This window comes from Pocillopora damicornis, chromosome 11 (genome assembly GCF_964200805.1).
Source record: "Pocillopora damicornis chromosome 11, jaPocDami1.2, whole genome shotgun sequence".
Taxonomy (NCBI): Eukaryota; Metazoa; Cnidaria; class Anthozoa; order Scleractinia; family Pocilloporidae; genus Pocillopora; species Pocillopora damicornis.
Window position 1 is genome coordinate 23144480 of NC_142680.1, and position 20015 is coordinate 23164494.

A 20015-nucleotide genomic window follows, 5' to 3' on the forward strand; every position below is an offset into this window, starting at 1 on the left:
CCAAAACTTTACGAGGCATGGTTATGCCAATAGGACATTTGACAAACTATTCGTTTGGGATTTCTAGACACATTTTCGGTTCATTAGAACCTCATTTCATGTTTTTCTCCTGCCCCTGCTGTGTAAACAATTGACACGCACGAAGGCCTTCCAAGTAAATTAATCTTCGTCAATAAACTAAAAAGTCGTGTTCTGGATATTTGTATAGATCAATAAATAAATAATATGACCATTAAAGATGATTGAATCTTCTTTCTATTACTTTTATCCACTCTCAACTAATTCGAAAAACTAAGTGATGTCTGAAATTTACAACAACAGGACGACATTTCTTTTAAAATCTTTAATTCTGAACAAAAATAGATAATCTTGCTACATCACATCATCCAGGTTTTTACATTCTTTAAAAACGTCCTAAATTTCAGATTAGCAATTGTATGTTCATTGCGAAAAGCTAATGGTCACAAAGCTTTGGCCAGCTTGACCAAGACTGCAATTTTCGCTCTTCGACATTTCCAATAATATTCGCCCTTTAGCCTGAACACCAATTGATATATACATCCTATTTCCACTTTTTGTTGACACTTGCCTGTCTGTTCTAACAACTGACAAGCTAAATTACTTCCCCGACACCATATGCTAATGAAAGAACATTATGTCTTCTACCGCAATTCCGCACAGATGCAGTTTTTACAGTTTTTTTGTGATGAATTTTTTGGTCTTCATAAGGATATTATTCGCAAAGATAAATAATTGATGCACATCTTTACTGCGGCATTTCTGGCAAAAGATAGAACTTCTATCTTTCAAGTAAGGTAAGAAAAAGAACCCTGGATAACTTAGTCTCAAATAGGATAAAGGTACCGAAATATCCTTTCATAAGAGAAAAAAAATCTAGACATAGGGTCAACCTCTAAGTTTATTCATGTTAAGTCACTGTTTTTTAAAATGGTGGAAATTTTTCTTCATCCGCTCGTTTGCGATCTTATCATTTGGAGTAACTTTTTCCTTAAGTGTATTGGATATAATATCATTATTCAAAAGTATCAAGAAGTGTGATCACTGATGGAGACTTAAGAGAATTTCCAGTAGAGGTTTGAGGTCAAAATTTTATCAAGAATGCTTTGAAGTTTTAGCAATTTACCGAATACACCGCCGATCGGATACGAGGAATCGTCTTAAACTTCTCTTGAACGATTTGCAGATTATAACGCAGAATAAATCACAACTGAAATGAAATCATCCTTTGTACCAACCAACGATTTCGTCAACATCAGAAATATTTAGTGTAGATACTCTGAAGCCATTACTGCAAATTTGATTTTTTTCAAGACGTGAAGTGCTTTTCATAAAAACTTGACTTTCGACTGAAGCCATCGCTGTTTGCTCTTTAATAATACTACTCGCTGTTAAAACAATACCTTAAGCTTACAAAAAACTGGTAATTTGTTTGAACATTCTGTTTAAATCTGAGTATGATTCTGAATCACAATGATTTGCAAAGTCTGAATTTTGTACACCAGCAAATATTAAGTTCTTTTTGCTTAGGAAGAAACATTGAATAAGATGTTGAAATTGTTCGACCCCATCCTTTGTAGCGAGATGAATCGTGGGGTACATATGCAAATTTAAGATATACCATTGTATTTCAGGTTGATGAATTGTCGACACCTTTCGTCGTGAAAAAAATTAAAATAAAAATAATTCGAGTGGTAGGAAAGCTATTTCGGATTACAGATTTTACAGTGTTGCTTAGCATTAAAAATTCGTACTTGTATCTTGGTCGACAATTGAATTGAAGTTCAAAGGCATATTAAAATGTCAGAAATTTAAATTAATTTTTAAATTGCATATGTCAATAATGAAAGACAACCTTCTAAATTGGAAACTCTGCAAGGTTAAAAAAAAATCTTATAATTGCCAATGACTTTGAACGATGGAAGCCAATTTTCCATGTAGTGTTGTTTACGCAGACTTGGGAACAATTGTCTCTAAAAACCAATAAGCTTTCATGTTTTATTTCATTTAAAGAACGGGATGCAAACTATTTCATGAACTGTTTTGATGCAAAGCTTTCAAACGAAAGAATGTTGAGCAAATGAAAAATAATCTAAAAAGTCTTTGATGATAATTATTTAGCCTTCCTTAAAAAAATTATCACAAATTTCGACTGCGGTAATTTCGAAATACATGTGTGTTTTGTTTTGATTCTAACTAACATGTTACATTTTCCTTGAGACGTTCCTCAAGTGCTTCGTAACTTTGTAACAACTTTGAAATTTCATCTGTGTAAGTTTTATGTACGGAAGTTTACAGAAATCTGTATGGTCACATATACTCCAAAAAATTATGACAGAAATGGAAAGAAGATGATAACGAAGCTGCTGATGATATAGAAACAGGAAGTTGATAGCTTTATGAAATTCCAGTCACTTAAGAGATTCCTTGAACTTTTCTTGCACGTTTGAAAGATTAAATGCAGCATGACAAATGAAGAGGAGAATTCTTACAATTTCTTTAACTGAGATCAGAAAATTAGGTTTTGGCAAGAAATCATAAGGCTAACATTTTCTTTAAAGTGTTCGTAGCGATTATCTAACCAGGAAAAAAGGTTATTTGATTACAGTGCCACCTTAAACTCATAGTTGTATTTCTGAACATTCACGCACACTTCCCCGATTTCGTTTTGGAGCCTTGCGATTTCGAGTTTTCCCTACGGTAGAGGGTAACGCATACTGGCTGAAACTGACAAAATGATCGAAAAATGGCAGCAATCGTAATCTTTTATTAGTTAAGTCGGTCAAATCTCGTTTCTTTTACAACAAAATATTCAAGCTACTTTGTATGTTAATTAGTAAAAATAATTTAAGAAGTCTGTTATACCAAAGTTTCACATCGACTCCGAAATTCAAACATTTTTGCATGTTGTTGACACAGCTATGGAATAAAAGCCGAATTTTATATTAGCTAATGTCAAGACAATGCTGAAACAATATTGTATCGTGAGCATTTTTAATCGTAAACTCAAACATGACTTTATTTTTAGTGTATCTAATACATTCGTTTTCAATTAAAGGTGAGCGCCTCTTTTGATGTCTTTTTTCTATTGTTTTTGCAATGAGAGTATCAAGAATGCCTTATGGCCCTACTGAAAAAAATATTGGCGATTAATTTACGTAGAAACCTTTCTATTCAAATTCAAATGATCTCTGTGTGTTGCCCGTCGCCTAAGCCACCTCGCCGACACGAGAGTAATTCTTGTTTCGTGAAGTAAACTGATTGCTTTTTTTATTTCCATGGTAAGGTAATAACTTTCCTGTCCAATATCGTCGATGTTTTGTAATATCTGTTGCATCCTGTTCCAAATCGAACGATAACTGTGAGCTGACATAGTATCGATTGCGGAAAAGTGGTAAGTTTGTTTATTATGGAAGGCTTTTCGCGATGCTGCATTAAAACTCGTTCTCATCGGCTATAGTCCCTTTTTCAAAAAAAACTCTCCATGTATTTAACCATTAGATGAGGCAGAGGGTCGCTTACGATTAAGTTTTTCGAATTGAACTGTACGTAGAAATTTAATAGAAACTGTCGTCAAATTCTGCTAAGAAAGAAAAAATTCATATCAATTACTAACGTATTTTTATCAACATCGATGGCAAAACCGGAGCCAAAATAAGAGCATACTTTATATTGTGAGTTTATAAACGACGGAAACTTAGAGTGGAAATGAAGTTTTATTCAAAACACCTCGAGCAGATTCTCTGCACTTAAAATTGCAGGCTTAAGTCTTAAGGTCTTGCAATTACATTACACGCCCCAAAATATATTACCCTCAGTAAATGTAGAAAATGCCTGTCTACAAAGCTACATGCATAAAGCGTTCATAGGCAATCATTGAGTTACTTAAATCGTTTACAGTGCAACTGTTAGGAAACGTCTGATAATTTAGTTTTTTCGTTTAATTCACCGATTTCTTTAACCAATCTATTTTTTCTTTGCTCTATGAAATATGAATCTTAACAAAGCACATAAAAAAGACTGCACACGACATGAATAAGGATAAATGTGCTTTCCTCCGAAAAAGAATATTATAATTTGGAAACAGTTTAAGAATTTTATATGCGAAGGTCAGGGCAAACAGAAATTTACATAAAAAGGTAGCTGTTGTTTTTAAAAGCTCTTAAATGTCAAAACAATGAAAGTGTTTTCAAAATGTGTAGCACCTTTTTTTGCATAATTGCTAGATTATAAATCTGGACTCAGCGGAAAAAATATGTCTGGGCGCAGGAGCATCGTTTACAAATTTCGAAATTATAGATTGCCTTTTCTGACTGTGTGTGCCGAAAACACACGATGAAAAAATTTTTCAATGAAAACAGGCCAGACTAACCATTTAAAAGTTTTCATCAGAGCGCGGGGCATTTCGTAAAAATTGATGCCGACTTACTAGTATGAAGGCCGTTTAAAGTTTAAGATTCTGTTTATAGATTTTTCTGTTCAAAGCAGAAATAATGTTCCCTGACGTATGTCATACAGCATGACTGCCTAAATAATTCATTCCTTGATAAAGTAGTTCACTTTGGTAGGAACTGTTAAAAACTCAGTATTATCATTAACTAAAGGAAAAGTCATATCTTATTCGCATATTCATGTTGGTAACGGGTCTAAAAAATTTTATGAAAACGTATGTTGAATACACATTTAAAAATGCCCATAAGCATGACTCTTTGTAAAGCATATCTGATATTTTGTAGATACACTACCTTAAGCGTAGGCTATTAAGGCGCCTCAAAAGCCTTCCTGCAGCCTGCATAGAGTTTGAAATTGTTTCTGTGTCGTTCCTTGAAGGTGTAACTGAGGAACTGTTGAACTAGGGAGCTGAGGAACTCCACTGCGAAACAGATCTCATTCATTTAATACTGAGAAAATATCTCAAATGTCTAAAGCTGCTACAGAGCGGCTAATTGCCTTTTTTGGTTATCACTTTGAAGGTTCCAACTAGTCTCTATCGTTTCGAAAACGGAAAACTGTTGGGCCGTGAGCGGTCTGGGTGTAAAATTTAATAAGCAGCGTGATAACTTTTCTATTTTCAAATCTCTAACACATAAAAGGATGTTTGAATCGAGTGTTTTGATAGGATAAAGTAGTTTTAACTGTTCTTTAAAAAATTTAATAATCCTATTTCTAGGTGAGCTGTTTAGTTCTTGCAATACCATTTATCAAATGTAATAGAATATGTACATAAACTTTCAATCGGCACGACCACAAATTTGGAACAAGTTCAATACTTGTGTGATCACTGAAATTTTATTCTTTTCGAGGGAAAGCAAATTGATTTGAGCTATTATAGAGTTACTTTAACAAACAATTGAATGCCAACCGAAAGGAGATTCAAAGAAAATTAACAACACGCAATCAACATTCTACAAGCGAAAACATGAAATAACTACTCAGTAGTTTCAAGTATACTATTTTAATTGAAGAAAGTGTTTTTCACGAAGGAAAGTACCCGACTCAAATGTAATAAGATATATCTCATAAGAAATTGAAAGAACTAACACATGGACAAGTGTTCAAAAGCTTGATTTTGACTCCTTATTCTTGAAGAAAGTCATGATGTTTATCTTCGTTCAAATCCTTGTAGTTTTTCGAAGAAATGTACTCACGAACCATCCATGTTTAAAGGTTATTCTGCGACTTTGAAGTTGGAAGTTTCGAACACATTTCAAAATATTAATGGCCAATCGGTTGTTTTTTTCAGGCACGAATTTGCTGATAAGAACTATTGTTGTCAGTTTGACGCTTACCGAAGTCTTCAAAGTAAACAACGTCACTTAAGCATTTGGTTACTTAAGGTAGCCAATAAAATTTTAGCAAAGGAAGATAAACCAGTGGCTCAAAGAAATTGATATGTTTTAATCATCTGACGTCATCTACTTCCTGTTGGATACGTTAACGAGATCACGCGTGATCACGTTTCGGTTACACTTTTATGAAAATTAAGAACAACAAACAGACACAGTTTGAGTCGTTTGTCTAAAACACAGATGACAAACAAAGCATCTTTATTCTACATTTAAATCAATGATGTTTCTTGAGGAATTATTACTTTATGCACGGAATACTTTTAAATTTGCCTCAAGGGAAACTGGCGAAAATGTAAGTGACTGTTTTTTGGTTGAATTTTCACCTCGATCGGGAAAAAGTGAGGATTTATATTTTTCTAAAAAAAAAAGGGCAGAATTCACTTTTTGTTGTTGTTTTTTTTATGTTTATTGAGCTTGAGGGCTACAACTTGCATCTCAGCAGGGGTTCACCATTCTACACATTCTATACGATAAAATATGAGAATATAATATAATATATGATATCAGAGTGAGATGAGCAGATATCAGCCTGATCCGCTACAAAGCTAAGAAAAATCCCGTAATACGTGATCATATGTGGAGCATTCAATTATATTGTCATTCTCTCTACGCCACTATATTCATTAGGTAAACACAGCCTTCTTTTGAACAAGCTGCCTGCTCGTCCCTTATGGAAGCAAAGCGAATACGCCGGTTCAAACTTGAATTCATAAAACTGTGAATTTTTTTTAATCTAAATAGAGAGTCATTTTGTTTTCTTTTTTGTTTTTGTTTTGTCTTATTACCTGAAAGCTAAAGTGAGTTTTGCAATTACATAATTGTATAAACTCTAAAAATTATCATTGTCATTTGTCGCGGTTCTAAAGCTGTAGTGTGGGCCTAATATGGTTTTACATTTCCCACTGTATGACAGTTTGGACCTCAAATTGTCCGTAAATGTTCTTGAAACTTAATGAGGTTTTTTAATTATCAAAATGGTGCATGTACAGAAGATGTACTTTTAGCTGTCCCATAATTAGGGGAGAATTTTTAATGCACTGTCAAACTTTTCATCTTCGTGGCTTTGTGTCTAAAGTTCCTTGCCAACGCAATTTGCGCCAATTTAAGCAGTTTTATAAAGGGATGAATATATCTAATTAATTTTTCTTCGCATTTTAGGTAAATAAACCGAGAAAATGTGTCAGTGCATAGAAAGGTCTTTTTGCTACATTACATTCAAGCTAAAAGCGAGTAAAAATAAAATTTATGCGTTGAAAGCACGGGTAGCTATTACAAGTTTTTAGTTCAATAGTTTTAGTACTTTTGGTCAGGTGTACGCCTTAATTAACGTGGTTGAGAAATTCTTTGTTGCCTTTTATGCAGTGCTAAAGCCGAAGGGATTTTCGTTCATTGAGATATTTAGTTTACAGACGTCTTCACGCCCTCCGAGAAATGTCCACAGAATTTGTTTTTCTAACAGCTATCGGGCTTCGCGTTGTAAGCAGTGGCAGATAAAGGGTAGAACGACCAACATCGAGCGAATTACGTTTTGAAAGGAAATTTTCAAAACGCACCGCAAGGTTAAGAAGGTATCGTAAAAGTGTCAGCGACTAGACTTTGTCTTATTGTTGCGGAACTTATTTACTGTGTTTTAAGGTTCTAGGTACTAAACTCGGCTGGCCTTCGCGTCTCTATTTTATCTTCGCTAATAGCACGAACAGTCGGAGATTTCAACTGGTTTTGATTCTATAGTAGCAATTTGTAAACAATCCATTGTCTAAACACCATTTCTTCGACCCAATATTTGCCTGGCTGTGAACTCATTTGAAATGTTGCGTTTAGCAGAAAAAGGTACAATCGAGATGATCAAAATACCCCGTCGTTGTTTGACCTTTTTGTTAGGCTATGGCAAAAAGATTTCTGGAAGTTGCTTGATAAATTCATAACTTCCTCCCCAAATCTCTCATCGCTAATGAAATTATCAACGTGAGGATCTGCTTTGGTGCTTTGCTAATATCACCTGCCCGTGTGCTTGTGCAAATAGAACCGCCATGAAAGTGATGTTTTTAATCTGTTCTCCTACAGGGTGTTAGCTCGAAAAAGGCATCTCGACTCTAGTATTCGACTGATTTAACTCAAGGACTCGGAAAATCATCTTCGCAACTGATTAACTACAAAATATCTTTGATTTATGAAATAAATCCGTTGTTTAATTGAGCCACTTCATCAACATCGCTAGAAACCGCGAACTGTTAAACGTAGCAGTATTTCAAGATGGATTTTGGAGGAGGCTCGCAGTTTGACGGGTCCGACAGATCCCGAATTTTCATCAACGTCGGAGGATTTCGACACGAGACTCATGTCTCTACACTCAAGAATATTCCTGATACCAGACTTTACTGGATAGCGGAGAATCATGATACGGAAAGCTCTGGAAAACGAGAATATTTTTATGATCGCCATCCGGGTGCATTTACGCAAATTTTGAATTACTATCGTACCGGCAAACTACATTATCCAACAGATATGTGCGGACCCATGTTCGAAGAAGAACTTTGTTTTTGGGGAATTGACGAAAAACAAATGGAACCTTGTTGCTGGACCACATATACAAAGCATCGAGAAGCCGAAGAAAATTTGAAAGCCTTTGTTGGCCCCGACTTCGAGCACCTGAAAAGTAATGACCTTGAGAGATCCTCTTCTGACATATCTGGCATCGATGAGAAGAAAGATAACTTTTGGAAAAGAATACAGCCTAAAATTTGGAATATTTTGGATGAACCTCATTCATCTAAGCTGGCAAAGGTATGAAATAATTATTTTAAAAGATTTTCAGTGTGTTAGCAGTTTATTTCTTTAATGACCTGTTGTTACGGAGCGGCGACTTTGCGGTAAAATAAAATTGACTTAGTAGTTTTGATAAAACCTTACAGACTTTTCGGAAATGAAAACATGTAATTCATGATAAATTCAATTGAAACCATCACTCGGGTTTGAATTTTTCTGTCAAGATACAGCCTTCGTGTTGTAAAAACTACAGCGAGACAGGTTGCCTCATTTAATAGCTGTTGCACATTATTTTAGGGAAAGGTCAACATCGGTTCTCTAGAATCGTTACACAATTTATTTTTTTTTTGAGTTGTACTCATTTCTCGCCTGATATTTTCTAATTTCAAGGCTACTTTTGTTTTAAAAGTGACCCCAGAGGAACAAAGTTTGTTAACGAGATTACAAAACATACACAGCCATTGGCGATGTTGTTTTGAAACTTTTAGTTTTTTATTATTTATGCATAAACTGCTAGCGACGAGCAAGATTATTAATTGTCTTTTCCTGACCAGTCAATTAGGCTTGAGGCATCAAAAATTTTTCTTTCTTCTTCGTTTTTGCTTCTTCTAAAAATTCATGACCATAAGTGATAGAAACGTTTCCGTGTAGCAATATTTGCGTAATTTACAGCAGAGCAAAGAAAGGAAATCGACTGGCACTTAAGCGCGCGAAAAGCCACTTTCACTGTGGAAATGAATAAATATTTTTTTTACACTTTAGGATTATAAAGCAAAGGAGAGAAAATTAAAGAAATATTTTCTTTCAAGCAAACGATACCGCATTCCAAAAGCTTACGTTTTATATTGTCAGAAAAACTGCTCAAGAAATATAATAACAACCTATGTTTTGTACTCGTAAGATAGCATAAAGAGAGAGAAACGGCCTAAAATCAACTGTCTCAACAACAACCAAAAAAAGCGCTCGGACAAATCATAAAAAATAAACTCTACCAAACCCCTATCGATCGTCCGAATATATGTTTACGCATCTACTTTTCTTTGTTGTTAAATTTAGGACAATATATTGTAAAGAGGGGAACTTCGCGAAACACCCTAACTTCAGGTTACATTTCGCACTAACTAACAAGCAGTAATTAATTCATGATTTGGAGAAATTATTTCAACCAATAAGAACACGATGACTGACAGGTGTTTATGACGTCACCTGAAATAATCATAGTTATTAATTTCATTATGCTGGTTTTCTTTTACTGTTGACACATTGCTTAGCGATCTTTTGTCCTTCCTTTTAGGAAAGCGTAAATTCGGTGTTCTTAGGGAAGGAAATTATGCTGTTTCTTCTTAAATTTTTGTTTGTTTAATTTTGATTGATATTCTGATAACCATGGTTTCAAGGGAAAACGGCAGCGAACAAAAATACAGAAACATTTCATATTCCGAAAACGCATATTTAGAACTCGATTCAGTGCCTTTCTTGTATTTTACTCAGATCTAGAATTTCGAGTTTCCTCTGAGTAACATAAAGAGAAACCTCGCAAATAAAACAAATTTCATCGAAAGTACCAAAAATTTCTGCTTTTACAGCCATTGTTTTCTTTTTAAATTTTCTGTGTTCCCCTATCGATTTTTCTGATGATTCTTTACCACCCACAAATAAACAAAAACTGCAAAGACAGAGTAGATTCATGCAAAGAAGAGTTTAGTACCTAAAACCCACTTTGAAGGAAGAATTCTGTAGTGTAAGCTATAAAAATTGAATTATATACTTATGATGTCACTACTAGGGAAACTCTATTGCGCATGCTTGCTGTAAACGCGTGGGAGTACAGGTGCCCAGCATGCTTCTCTTAACATGGTATTATAAATGTCGCATGTCGTCTGTTTTGCTACATTATGCATCAGTAAAAACATCCCTTGTTGTACGTTTCCTTCTGAAAATCTACTTCTTTCTGTACCGCAAAGATACAACATTTTGAGTTCGAAATATTCCACAATTTCAATGGAACAGTCGCCACATTCTGCAATACAATGTTTCCCAATTTTTGAGTTGGGAATTTCCTGTTTTTTGTGTTAAAAAATTACTTCATTTTTTTTATATAAAAATCACCACGTTTCACTTTGAAAATTTGCCACATTTAGCGTCGAAATTTTGTTATATTTTTGCTTCGAAGTTATAGAAAATTTTGTGCTAAAATTCTTGTGCAATTGAGGTTGAAAATTTACGACATTATGTTGAAAAATTACTGCATTTTGTCTCAGAGAGTGAATTATACTTTTCTCTGCATCAAATGGTACGGAGATAAACATAATCATCTGCGGCGCAGCACATGTTGCTTATTTTGTCTTTAAATGAATCGCTGCTCTAGTGCGATAACTCTAATAGGATCAACAATGCAACAAATATTGTAATATGATGGCAAATATTCAATTTTCATGTCCATTTTTACCACTTTCTCTCAACAGATCGTCTCATATCTCTCCTGCTTCTTCATCAGTTTGTCAATTGCTGCATTCTGTGTCTCCACATTACCAGGAATTCGATTAGACGATGAGATCTTAGGCAGACGTGATGGATTGTCTGTTCTCGAAATTGTCTGCAGCAGTTTTTTTACTTTAGAGTTTCTAATGAGAGTCATATTTTGCCCCTCCAAGCTTTTTTTCTTCAAGAGACCTATGAATTGGATTGATCTGATATCGATTTTGCCATTTTATGTCTCGTTTCTGACGGAGGACGAAAAAGTGAAAATGTTCTTGGTCATTCGAGTAATGCGACTATTCAGGTATGTCAATAACCTTGTACCCTTTAGCAGAGACAACCTATAATATCATTGCCTTATTAATAAACTTCTTAAGATACGGGTGATGTGATTTGATTTGACCTGTTTAATTGCAGATTTGTAAAGCTGTCTTATGGTCTCCAAATTATGATCCACACTCTGAAGGCCAGTTCCCACGAACTAGTTCTTCTTCTTCTCATGCTCTTGATCCCAGTGGTCATGTTCTCCAGCATCGTGTACTATATTGAAATCATACTGGACAAAAAGTCACACTTTAACTCAGTTCCACAGTCCTTTTGGTGGTGCCTTATTACCATGACAACTGTGGGATATGGTGATCTCACCCCGCAAACCTGGCCGGGCAAAATCATCGGAGGCGCCTGCGCAGTTTGTGGTGTGTTGATCGTTGCTCTGCCGATTTCGGTCATCGGTAGTAACTTCAACTTGTACTACGCGCATGCGCAAGCGAGGCTCAAGCTTCCAGTCAAGCAGCATCGACTTGTCCTTGGGGGCGTCCCGGGTCTACTGACAAAGCATCAGGAACTGAGCTCGCGGAGAAAGAAGAAGTCATGTGCTTTACCGAACCACGTGGATGTGGAAATGAGCTGTATGACAGAGCGAACATCGCTCAGATCCTCGATGCCCCACAGCCCACTACTAGAGCTGCGCAGAGCCACAGCTAGAACTATACATGAGTCAGATGTAGATCTTCTGACAGCAGATGAAGACGAAAGAAGTGTATCATCTCCATTACTGAAACCAAGTCCCCAACTGCACCCGAGAGGTAAGGACAAAATAGTGATTATGTAAATACCGTGTCAGTCAGCTGACAGTCGGGTGGGGTTGGTAGGTCAGTCAGTTGACGGCAAGCTGGGGTTAGTTGGTCAGTCAGTTGACAGTCAGGTGGGGTTGGTTGGTCAGTCAGTTGACAGTCGGGTGAGGTTGATTGGTCAGTCCGCTGACAGTCATTTAGTGTTGATTGGTCAGTCAGCTGTCAGTCAAGTGGGGTTGATAAGTCAGTCAGTTGACAGCCAGCTGGGTTTGGTAGGACAGTCAGTTGACTGTCAGCTGGGTTTGGTTGTCCAATCAGTTGACGGTCAGCTATGGTTGGTTGGTTAGTCAGCTGACAGTCGGGTGGGGTTGATTGGTCAGTCAGTTGACAGTCAGGTGGGGTTGGTTGGTCAGTCAGCTGACGGTCAGTTGGGGGTGGTTGATCAGTCAGTTGACGGTCAGCTAGGGTTGGTAGGTCAGTCAGCGGTCGGTCAGTTGTGGTTGGTCGGTCGTCAGTTGTCAGTCAGCTGAGGTTAACAGGTCGATCAGTTGTCGGTCAGTTGTGTTTGGTCGGTCAGTCACGTCAAATAGTCACTCAGTGTGTCACTGAATCCCCTATAAATATTTTGGTCGCTCCGTTCCTCGGTCCGTCTGTCAATTATTAGAGGTTAATTTCTTAGCTTCAGCATGCTTTCTTTGTTTTCTAATCCAGGGTTTGGAGACAATAACAAAGCAGTAAATTTCCAAGGTCTTCCTAGAAGGCGACCTCGCCGAACATCTGGGACACTTATGCCACGAAAAGTGAGCACTGTCCCGGATGAAGAGAGCAGAGATATGCAGAAGCAAGATGAGACATACGAAAAACTGTCACGTGCTGAGAGGAGTGCTGCGCATGGTGGGTGTAGTAACGATAGTCAAGTACCAGAAAACACTCAACTGACACCATTGGAGGTGGAACAAACTCAGGAATCCTCCCCACATCCCAATACCGAGAGCTCGGGATATTCCCCCACTCACCTTAGCAGCGACGAACAAATAAACAGTACAATACAGAGGGAATTCGATCCATTGGTTCCAGTGATAGGTTCTGGAGAGGACAATATTCGAGCAAAGTGGTTTTTAGAGGGAAGCGATTTTGGGAAACCACGACAAGGTGATTCAAGAGGCCAGATCATCGCAAACGGGGATGTTAAATCTTCATGTATTAAAAGGCCTTCCGTGGACTCTGGAAATAGATCTTCGCAAGAGTCAAATAGCAATTACTTATCCTCTGTGGAAACTCCACTTAAAAAACGAAAATCTCTATCAGATTCTCTTCTCTGCGCAATGCCACAAGATGATAGAGACTCTTATGATGGAACCTCAAAGGAAGATAATGAAAATGAACTAAAATCTGACACTTTTAGTGCTGATCGTAAGCAGATTTTTTCCAAGCAGAATGGGTCACCTTTCTCGGGGAAAAAGGCAATTTTTAGTAATGGACCCTGTCTTAAACATTTAGATGAAGATATGACTGCCCACCGAAATAGAACAACAACTCATCCGTGTTATGAGTCACCGGAGCTGCCAAAGAAAAGACGGAATGCAGCTTGTACCGTGGCAATTTTGTCTGCAAGTGATAGAAGTAGTGAAGACTTTCTAGAAACGAAGATTTAAAATATAAAAAGGGAAATACTAACGCGTGCTCATGAAAAATCATAATTTTTGGATTCTCAAGAAAAATTTCGAGGCAACCGTATCATAAGTCCAGTTGGAAGTGTTGCAGAATTCATCATGTCAAAGAAACTATGTATTTGTAATTACAACTTAGGTTTAGAAAGTTTTCACAGTTTAGACAAATGTGCCTCGGACTCAAAATTTTTCTTGACCATTTTAGTAAAATAATGACATTACAATGTTACTTAAGAGGTGAACAAAAGTTGAGATTGAATCCGTGATAAAGGAAGCTTCCTCTATTTTTTTCAATTTTTCCTAAGCCTTTTCCTTGGATAATCCCTGTTAAGGAAGTTGTATATCACTTATATTTTCTATGATCCCCTTCCCCCAATCAAGACTCTAAAGATAACTAGTGATGTTTCTCGAATCTTTTTCACGTTGATACCCTAGTGGGTTCTGTATTGGCCACTGCTGTTTCTCAAATATCTCTTCGTTAGTCAGCAAAGCATCCAGCTAACAAACGAGATAGTTTCAATCCTACACAAGAGAGGCCAGATCCTGGAGCCTTCAAATAACTTAACAAATAATAATACCACACGTGGTAATGTTGATGTGCTGCAATTAAGACAGCTTATAAACACTTAGACATTTATTAAGTGACATTGTAGTACTGCTCCATATTGGTTGATGAGTCTACTTCAGTAAGAAACAAGTGCCTCAGTCTTTTCACCAGGGGGGCAATTAATTATTTTTGACAATACAGTTTTAACAATTCAAACAGTATCGCTTGCAAAAAGGTACGTTTATAAAGTTTCCTCTATTGTAAATTTAAGTGGGTTCTGACACTCATCAAAATCGAATCTCAAAAGGCATCACTCTCATTCGAGCGTAAGACTCTTCACCACTGAGCTCATTTCAAAGTAACTATAGATATGGGAAAACGAAGGGTTTTTTTTTGGACTAAAACATTTCTGAGGAAACTTGGTCAAAGATGAAAATAATTAATGATCATAACACATTAACTGATGGATTGATGAAGTTGTAATCAATCACGTTTTTCATCAAATTATAAGAAGAAGTAGAATTTCATTATTAAAGCATCAGTGCTGTAGATTTGATTTTAAAGAGTTTGAAAATGCACGAGGTCGACCCTAATGTAAAATGTTTTCAATAACTCTAACTTTGTGTGCGACATCAGTTGCCGCATTAATAAAATACTCATCAAGTTGACCTCCCATTTTCTTTTCAGTTCGCTAAAAAGGCCAAATCCTTCAGTAATCAATCGTTATCTATCACCTGAGGGGGAGAGGGGAGAGGATTTTAAGAGGAGAACAGTCGTTGCTGACAGAGTATGAACTGGGAGCTATTTACTGCTCAGACGTCACTCATTTTTCTTAACATTTCTTCCTGCGTTCGTTTTAGTTTTAACTGATGCCCCATATTTCCATTTTCGGAGATATAGGTCCTCTTAAAATTATCTCAAATAGAATACCGAGCGAGGATCCATTACGATCAGATCTGCCCAATTCCGGATGGCTTCATCATACATGGATGCATTTGCCCGATTTTGGACGGTACAGTCTGATTTCAGACCCTTTTAAACAATTTTAAAGCTTTCGTCCGATTTCGGACGCTTCTGTCTGATTTCGGACGCTTCCGTCCAATTTCGGACGGCCTCGCCTGTTTTAGAGTTCCGACTGATTTTACATGCGTCTTTTCAATTTCGGATTTTTCCGTCCGATTTCTGATGCTCCGTCTTTCAAATTCGGAACTCGCCAAAATAGAAAATTATCTCCTTGAAAAAATTACACGGTCCGATAGGTAAGGACAAAATATGTCTAATAATTCAATTTATATTAAATGTTAATGGGGTGATCCTCGCAGTTGTAAATGTCAAAATTATTGAGACATTTTTGCGGATGAGTTTGTGTTTTTCTTTTTATCCCGTCATCTAATATTCATTTATTTAGTGTTCATGAATATTTTATAATTTTACTGTATTTGTGAAGGACACGGCTTCTTCGCTTGTTAATCGCACGACAATTTGGAATCAAAAACTTCCTGCGCTACAGAGATGGCTAATACGAAACGGATTCTTGTACCGATCGACGAAAAGGAACATTGTGTCAGAGCTTTTGACTGTAAGTATATCTTGCACGAGCAAAATATTTTGCGCGATCCCGTTATTTTGGATGATAGAACTTATTGATGTCCGATTTGCACGCAAGACGCCCCTTACATTGTCTCTATTTCCTTATATGCACGCAAATCAACCGCCAGCAAAATGAACGCTCCTTTGTTTGCGTGAATAAATTGACACAACAATGAAAATCCAGCATAAAGCTTGATCTCTTCAACAGTGTTTACTCCGGTTTGAGACCGTAAAAAAAAACATGCTCACGCCAATAAATTGTTGAAAAGTAATTTCCATGAACTTTCCAAATTTCAGCCGTATTTTAAACAGTTGATCTAATTTAAAAAAGTATAAGGGGTAGCAATAATTTTGTGGATAAGAACGACAGTCTGCCAAGTCTACCTTTCTAATGCAAAATGAAATGCAAAATGTTCTCTCTGCGCTTGCAAAATTCGCCTCGTTCAATCAAAGGCTAACGTCTAGTGATCTGTGCAAAATACGAAGTTTTCGAGTCTTCGCAAAATTCGAAAACTTTTCGATTTTTTATTCTGACACATCTTACAGCAAAAGCTGACAGTTTTTCTCGTGATCTCCCGCTAATTCATATTATTAGCTTGTTTTCAAATAATATTTGACTGACGAATGCGGTTTGACTTGAGTAACTTCCTGAGCAAAAGGAAAACCCACAAGTAGAGTAAAATTCATCACTTACTGTCATAACTATAAAATTTTTGCAATTTTTAAAAAGAAAAGAAAACACAACAAGCGAGAAATACGATGTTCATCCTGAGCGAAAAAACTCATTTTAATTGGCGTCATCTGGAAACCTGAATTTTAATATTTACGCTTTGTTTCTCTTGGAGAATACAAACGAATTTCTCTTGTCCATATTTGAAGCTGCCCACCAAATTGACGTGCATAAAACTAGATTTATGTACAAGTCAAGGTTTTAAAAAAAGTTTATTGGGATTTTAGCACATAATCGAGCTCAAAATCTTCTTCCGACATGAGATGAAGGGTCCTAAAAAAATGAAAAGGTTTTATCTCTCATTGTCTCTCACACACTTATTCAATTTTGACAGACTTTTTTTGACAACTTAGTTCGCTATACCAAACAAGCGAAAGCATAGAACTAAGACTTCAGTAGTAACACACTCAAAAAAGCCGACGAGAAAATTTTATTCGTCGCAATTTAATTTCAGACGATTTTAAGAATCAGAATCAGCTATTAACCGCATTTTAAAATTATCTTTCGATCTAGGCGAGAAATTTATCTCGTTTTCCTTTCCCGTCGTGAAAATAGTGATAAATGTCAAGCGTTTTCTCTTCAACCTGCGGTATGACATAATGGCAGATTGCAGCTGCTCAACTAGCAGAATACTGTCAAGCGTTTTCAATGGATGGTAAACATCCATTTGATACTAAACAAACATGTTGTTATCCTGTCAGCTCACTTATTTGAGGTAACTGTTGGTCGAAATTTACCGTTTTATTGGGTTGACATACCTGAGTCGGCCTATTCGCAATCTAATTAACTCCGGAGTTAAACAGTGTTTACATAGAAACTACAGATAACCAAAAATTGAAACGCCTTGACAACGGGTATGGAGCGGGGAGGAGGGGCTAAGGGAAGGTGAAGGGGGGAGGGGGTAGGGAATAAGTGACCCGCTGCTGCTCTTCTCTACTCGTAGTCTTCTCGTTCGCTTACTCTAACATTCATGAGATACGGTCGAAAATCGCTAAAGTTCTTGTTTTACATTGTTCCTCTCTCCATCAGGGTACGTAGACAATTATGGACAAGAAAAACAGGAAATTATCTTACTTCATGTTTACAGCTCACTTGATCATGTCAAACAATACTCCAAGGATGATTCACAAGGTAAGTTGTGTGACTTGTCACGCTGCAGTCGGTGGGTATTTAGTCATTAAGTGACCATATCAAAGTAATAATAATAATAACAATGATATTTATTATTTGTAACGTGCATTTTACATGCGCATATGATCAAATACGCGAAAAAATATGTCATTTGCATTTTTTCACATCAGATGCCTCAGAACTTCAAGTTGACGAAATGAAGAACATTTTGAGGGCAGCAAATGCGCAAGCCTCAGGCATGCTAGAGCGATTTGAACAGAAATGTAAACATCTTCAGGTCAGTCAAAACTCTAGTTCCTAAAGAAGGAAAAATGGACCCCACGCTAAAGATTAAGACCCTCCGCCAAAAAAAACAATCCGCGTGTGCTGATGCTTGTTTTGTGTGCTTCCCCACTACCGTTCGCTCTTATGCTAGTGCCTAGGTAACCAAGCTTTATAAACCTGACCCAACCGTGAAGCCTTCGCAACAGCCTCTAAGATTAAAACGCAATTTAAAAGCAACCGTTTGTTCATTTCAGATACCATTCAAAACCAGAATTGAACTCGGATCACCGGGAGACGCCATTTGTAAAGTGGCTAAAGACGAAAACGTCACCTGCATTGTACTTGGAAATCGGGGACTCGGTGCTTTCCGAAGGACCATATTAGGAAGTGTCAGTGATCACGTGGTTCATCATTCACGGGTTCCGGTTTTACTTGTCCCCCCAAAAACACATTTCTGAGGATGAAACTTGTTCTCAGATCCTTCTCGAGCGATTGAAATCTAGCTTGAGAGGTCTGGTACCGAGATTGTAAAAAACTTTGTTCGTTAATTGAACTCATTGTGCAGATGTAGAAAGACTATTGAACAGATATATTTCTGAAAAATAATGGCTTATTAGGAAAGGAAAAAATAAACTTTAGGGGGGGATAATCACGAACCGGAGAGGATTAATATTAAGTAACATTCAATTTTAAACATGAAAAACTCAGGCTTAAAAAATTCCGGAAATGCCTACTATAAGTTAGTTTGTCTATCACCTCTCCGAAAGAGTGCGATCTTAATTTTGTAACAACTTATTGAGGATATTAAATTAGTACTCTACGGCAACTGAATGTTCGTTAATAGTCAAAAAAAAAACTGAAAGAGTTTTAACGAGGATTTTTTTTCTGTCTTATTATCTAACAACGAATCCGAAGAGAGATTATCGTTTTAATCCTTTATCTTCTATGAGTGACCAAGAGAGAATTTCTCCTCACGATATCAATACAATATCAAGCATAGAAGTGATGAGAATAAAGTAGAATATCAATTAGGGATTATTAGTTGATCCAATACCAAAATCTCCAAATTATAAGAATTATATTTTAGACAGTAAGGAGAATTACTATTGAGATCTTAGAATTTTAAGGGTTAATCTATAGAGGTAATTGTTGGTAATTTGTGGGTAACTAAGTTTCTTTACGTCCCATGTAATCCAAAAATGGGTTAAAAAAACTTGTCTCGTTCACTCGCTGCCCTTCATCATCAAAGGACATGTTTTGCTACTTATCCTTTATCGATTCAGGATTCTCAGACTCCTCATTAGCGTAGTTCCTCTAAGACAATACAGCCTATTTCAAAGTTGAACTCTGAAAATGTTTAATACTTTTATGTTGTCGTGAATAACCTTATAAACATTATTATCTAAACTTTCTTCGCATACTAAGTTGTTGTTTCGTTCAACTTTCGATTTACCCTTTAAGACATAAACACTACCTCTTGGGAAGCTGATGTTTTGTCTCGTCACGAAACATTCCGTTGCGTGACGAACGTATTACATGACATGAACAGACAACGGCTGTTATTGAATCGCCTTAAATCGGTTCCGTTGCTGTTTCGTTCTCTTTCCTTTGGTAATAACGGGTTCTCCGGGGAAGCCCTTTTCGTATAACCTCTTGGAAAAAAATGATTGGTAAGAATTCAAATAAAACTTACATCAGGGTACACTCTCCCGCCAAAAAGCGATTTTCATCCTATGAATTTACAAAAATTTAAATATTTAACTTTCCTTTAAAATAGTGCTTCGTATAATAGCAACGTAGTGTGCCGGGGTCGTTTGAATTGGAACCATTGAACTTATCTTGAAAATCACTAATTTCAGTTCCACTGTAAGATAGCTGTTGCGCAAAACAAAAATTAAA

General features: G+C 36.6%; 2 protein-coding genes across 6 annotated transcripts; both read left to right on the top strand.

Annotated features, from left to right (window-relative positions):
- Window positions 1–648: 648 nt before the first annotated feature.
- LOC113678394 (voltage-gated potassium channel KCNC4) lies at window positions 649–15069 on the top strand. 5 transcript variants are annotated; one of them, XM_027195278.2, is made up of 5 exons: window positions 649–815; window positions 7932–8651; window positions 11099–11415; window positions 11529–12196; window positions 12896–15069. In XM_027195278.2, exons 2-5 carry the CDS (start codon window positions 8121–8123, stop codon window positions 13837–13839), a joined length of 2460 nt encoding a protein of 819 aa, XP_027051079.2. In that variant the 5' UTR covers window positions 649–815; window positions 7932–8120; the 3' UTR covers window positions 13840–15069. The 5 variants fall into 5 exon arrangements, with proteins under 5 accessions (XP_027051079.2, XP_027051080.2, XP_089044084.1 ...); XM_027195279.2 differs by lacking the exon at window positions 649–815 and adding an exon at window positions 3095–3299; XM_089187958.1 differs by lacking the exon at window positions 649–815 and adding an exon at window positions 3225–3412.
- A 229-nt stretch (window positions 15070–15298) lies between these two features.
- Window positions 15299–19536, top strand: LOC113678285 (uncharacterized). The gene is made up of 5 exons (XM_027195164.2): window positions 15299–15413; window positions 15849–15980; window positions 17751–17852; window positions 18023–18129; window positions 18371–19536. Exons 2-5 carry the CDS (start codon window positions 15914–15916, stop codon window positions 18572–18574), a joined length of 480 nt encoding a protein of 159 aa, XP_027050965.2. The 5' UTR covers window positions 15299–15413; window positions 15849–15913; the 3' UTR covers window positions 18575–19536.
- Window positions 19537–20015: the final 479 nt, after the last annotated feature.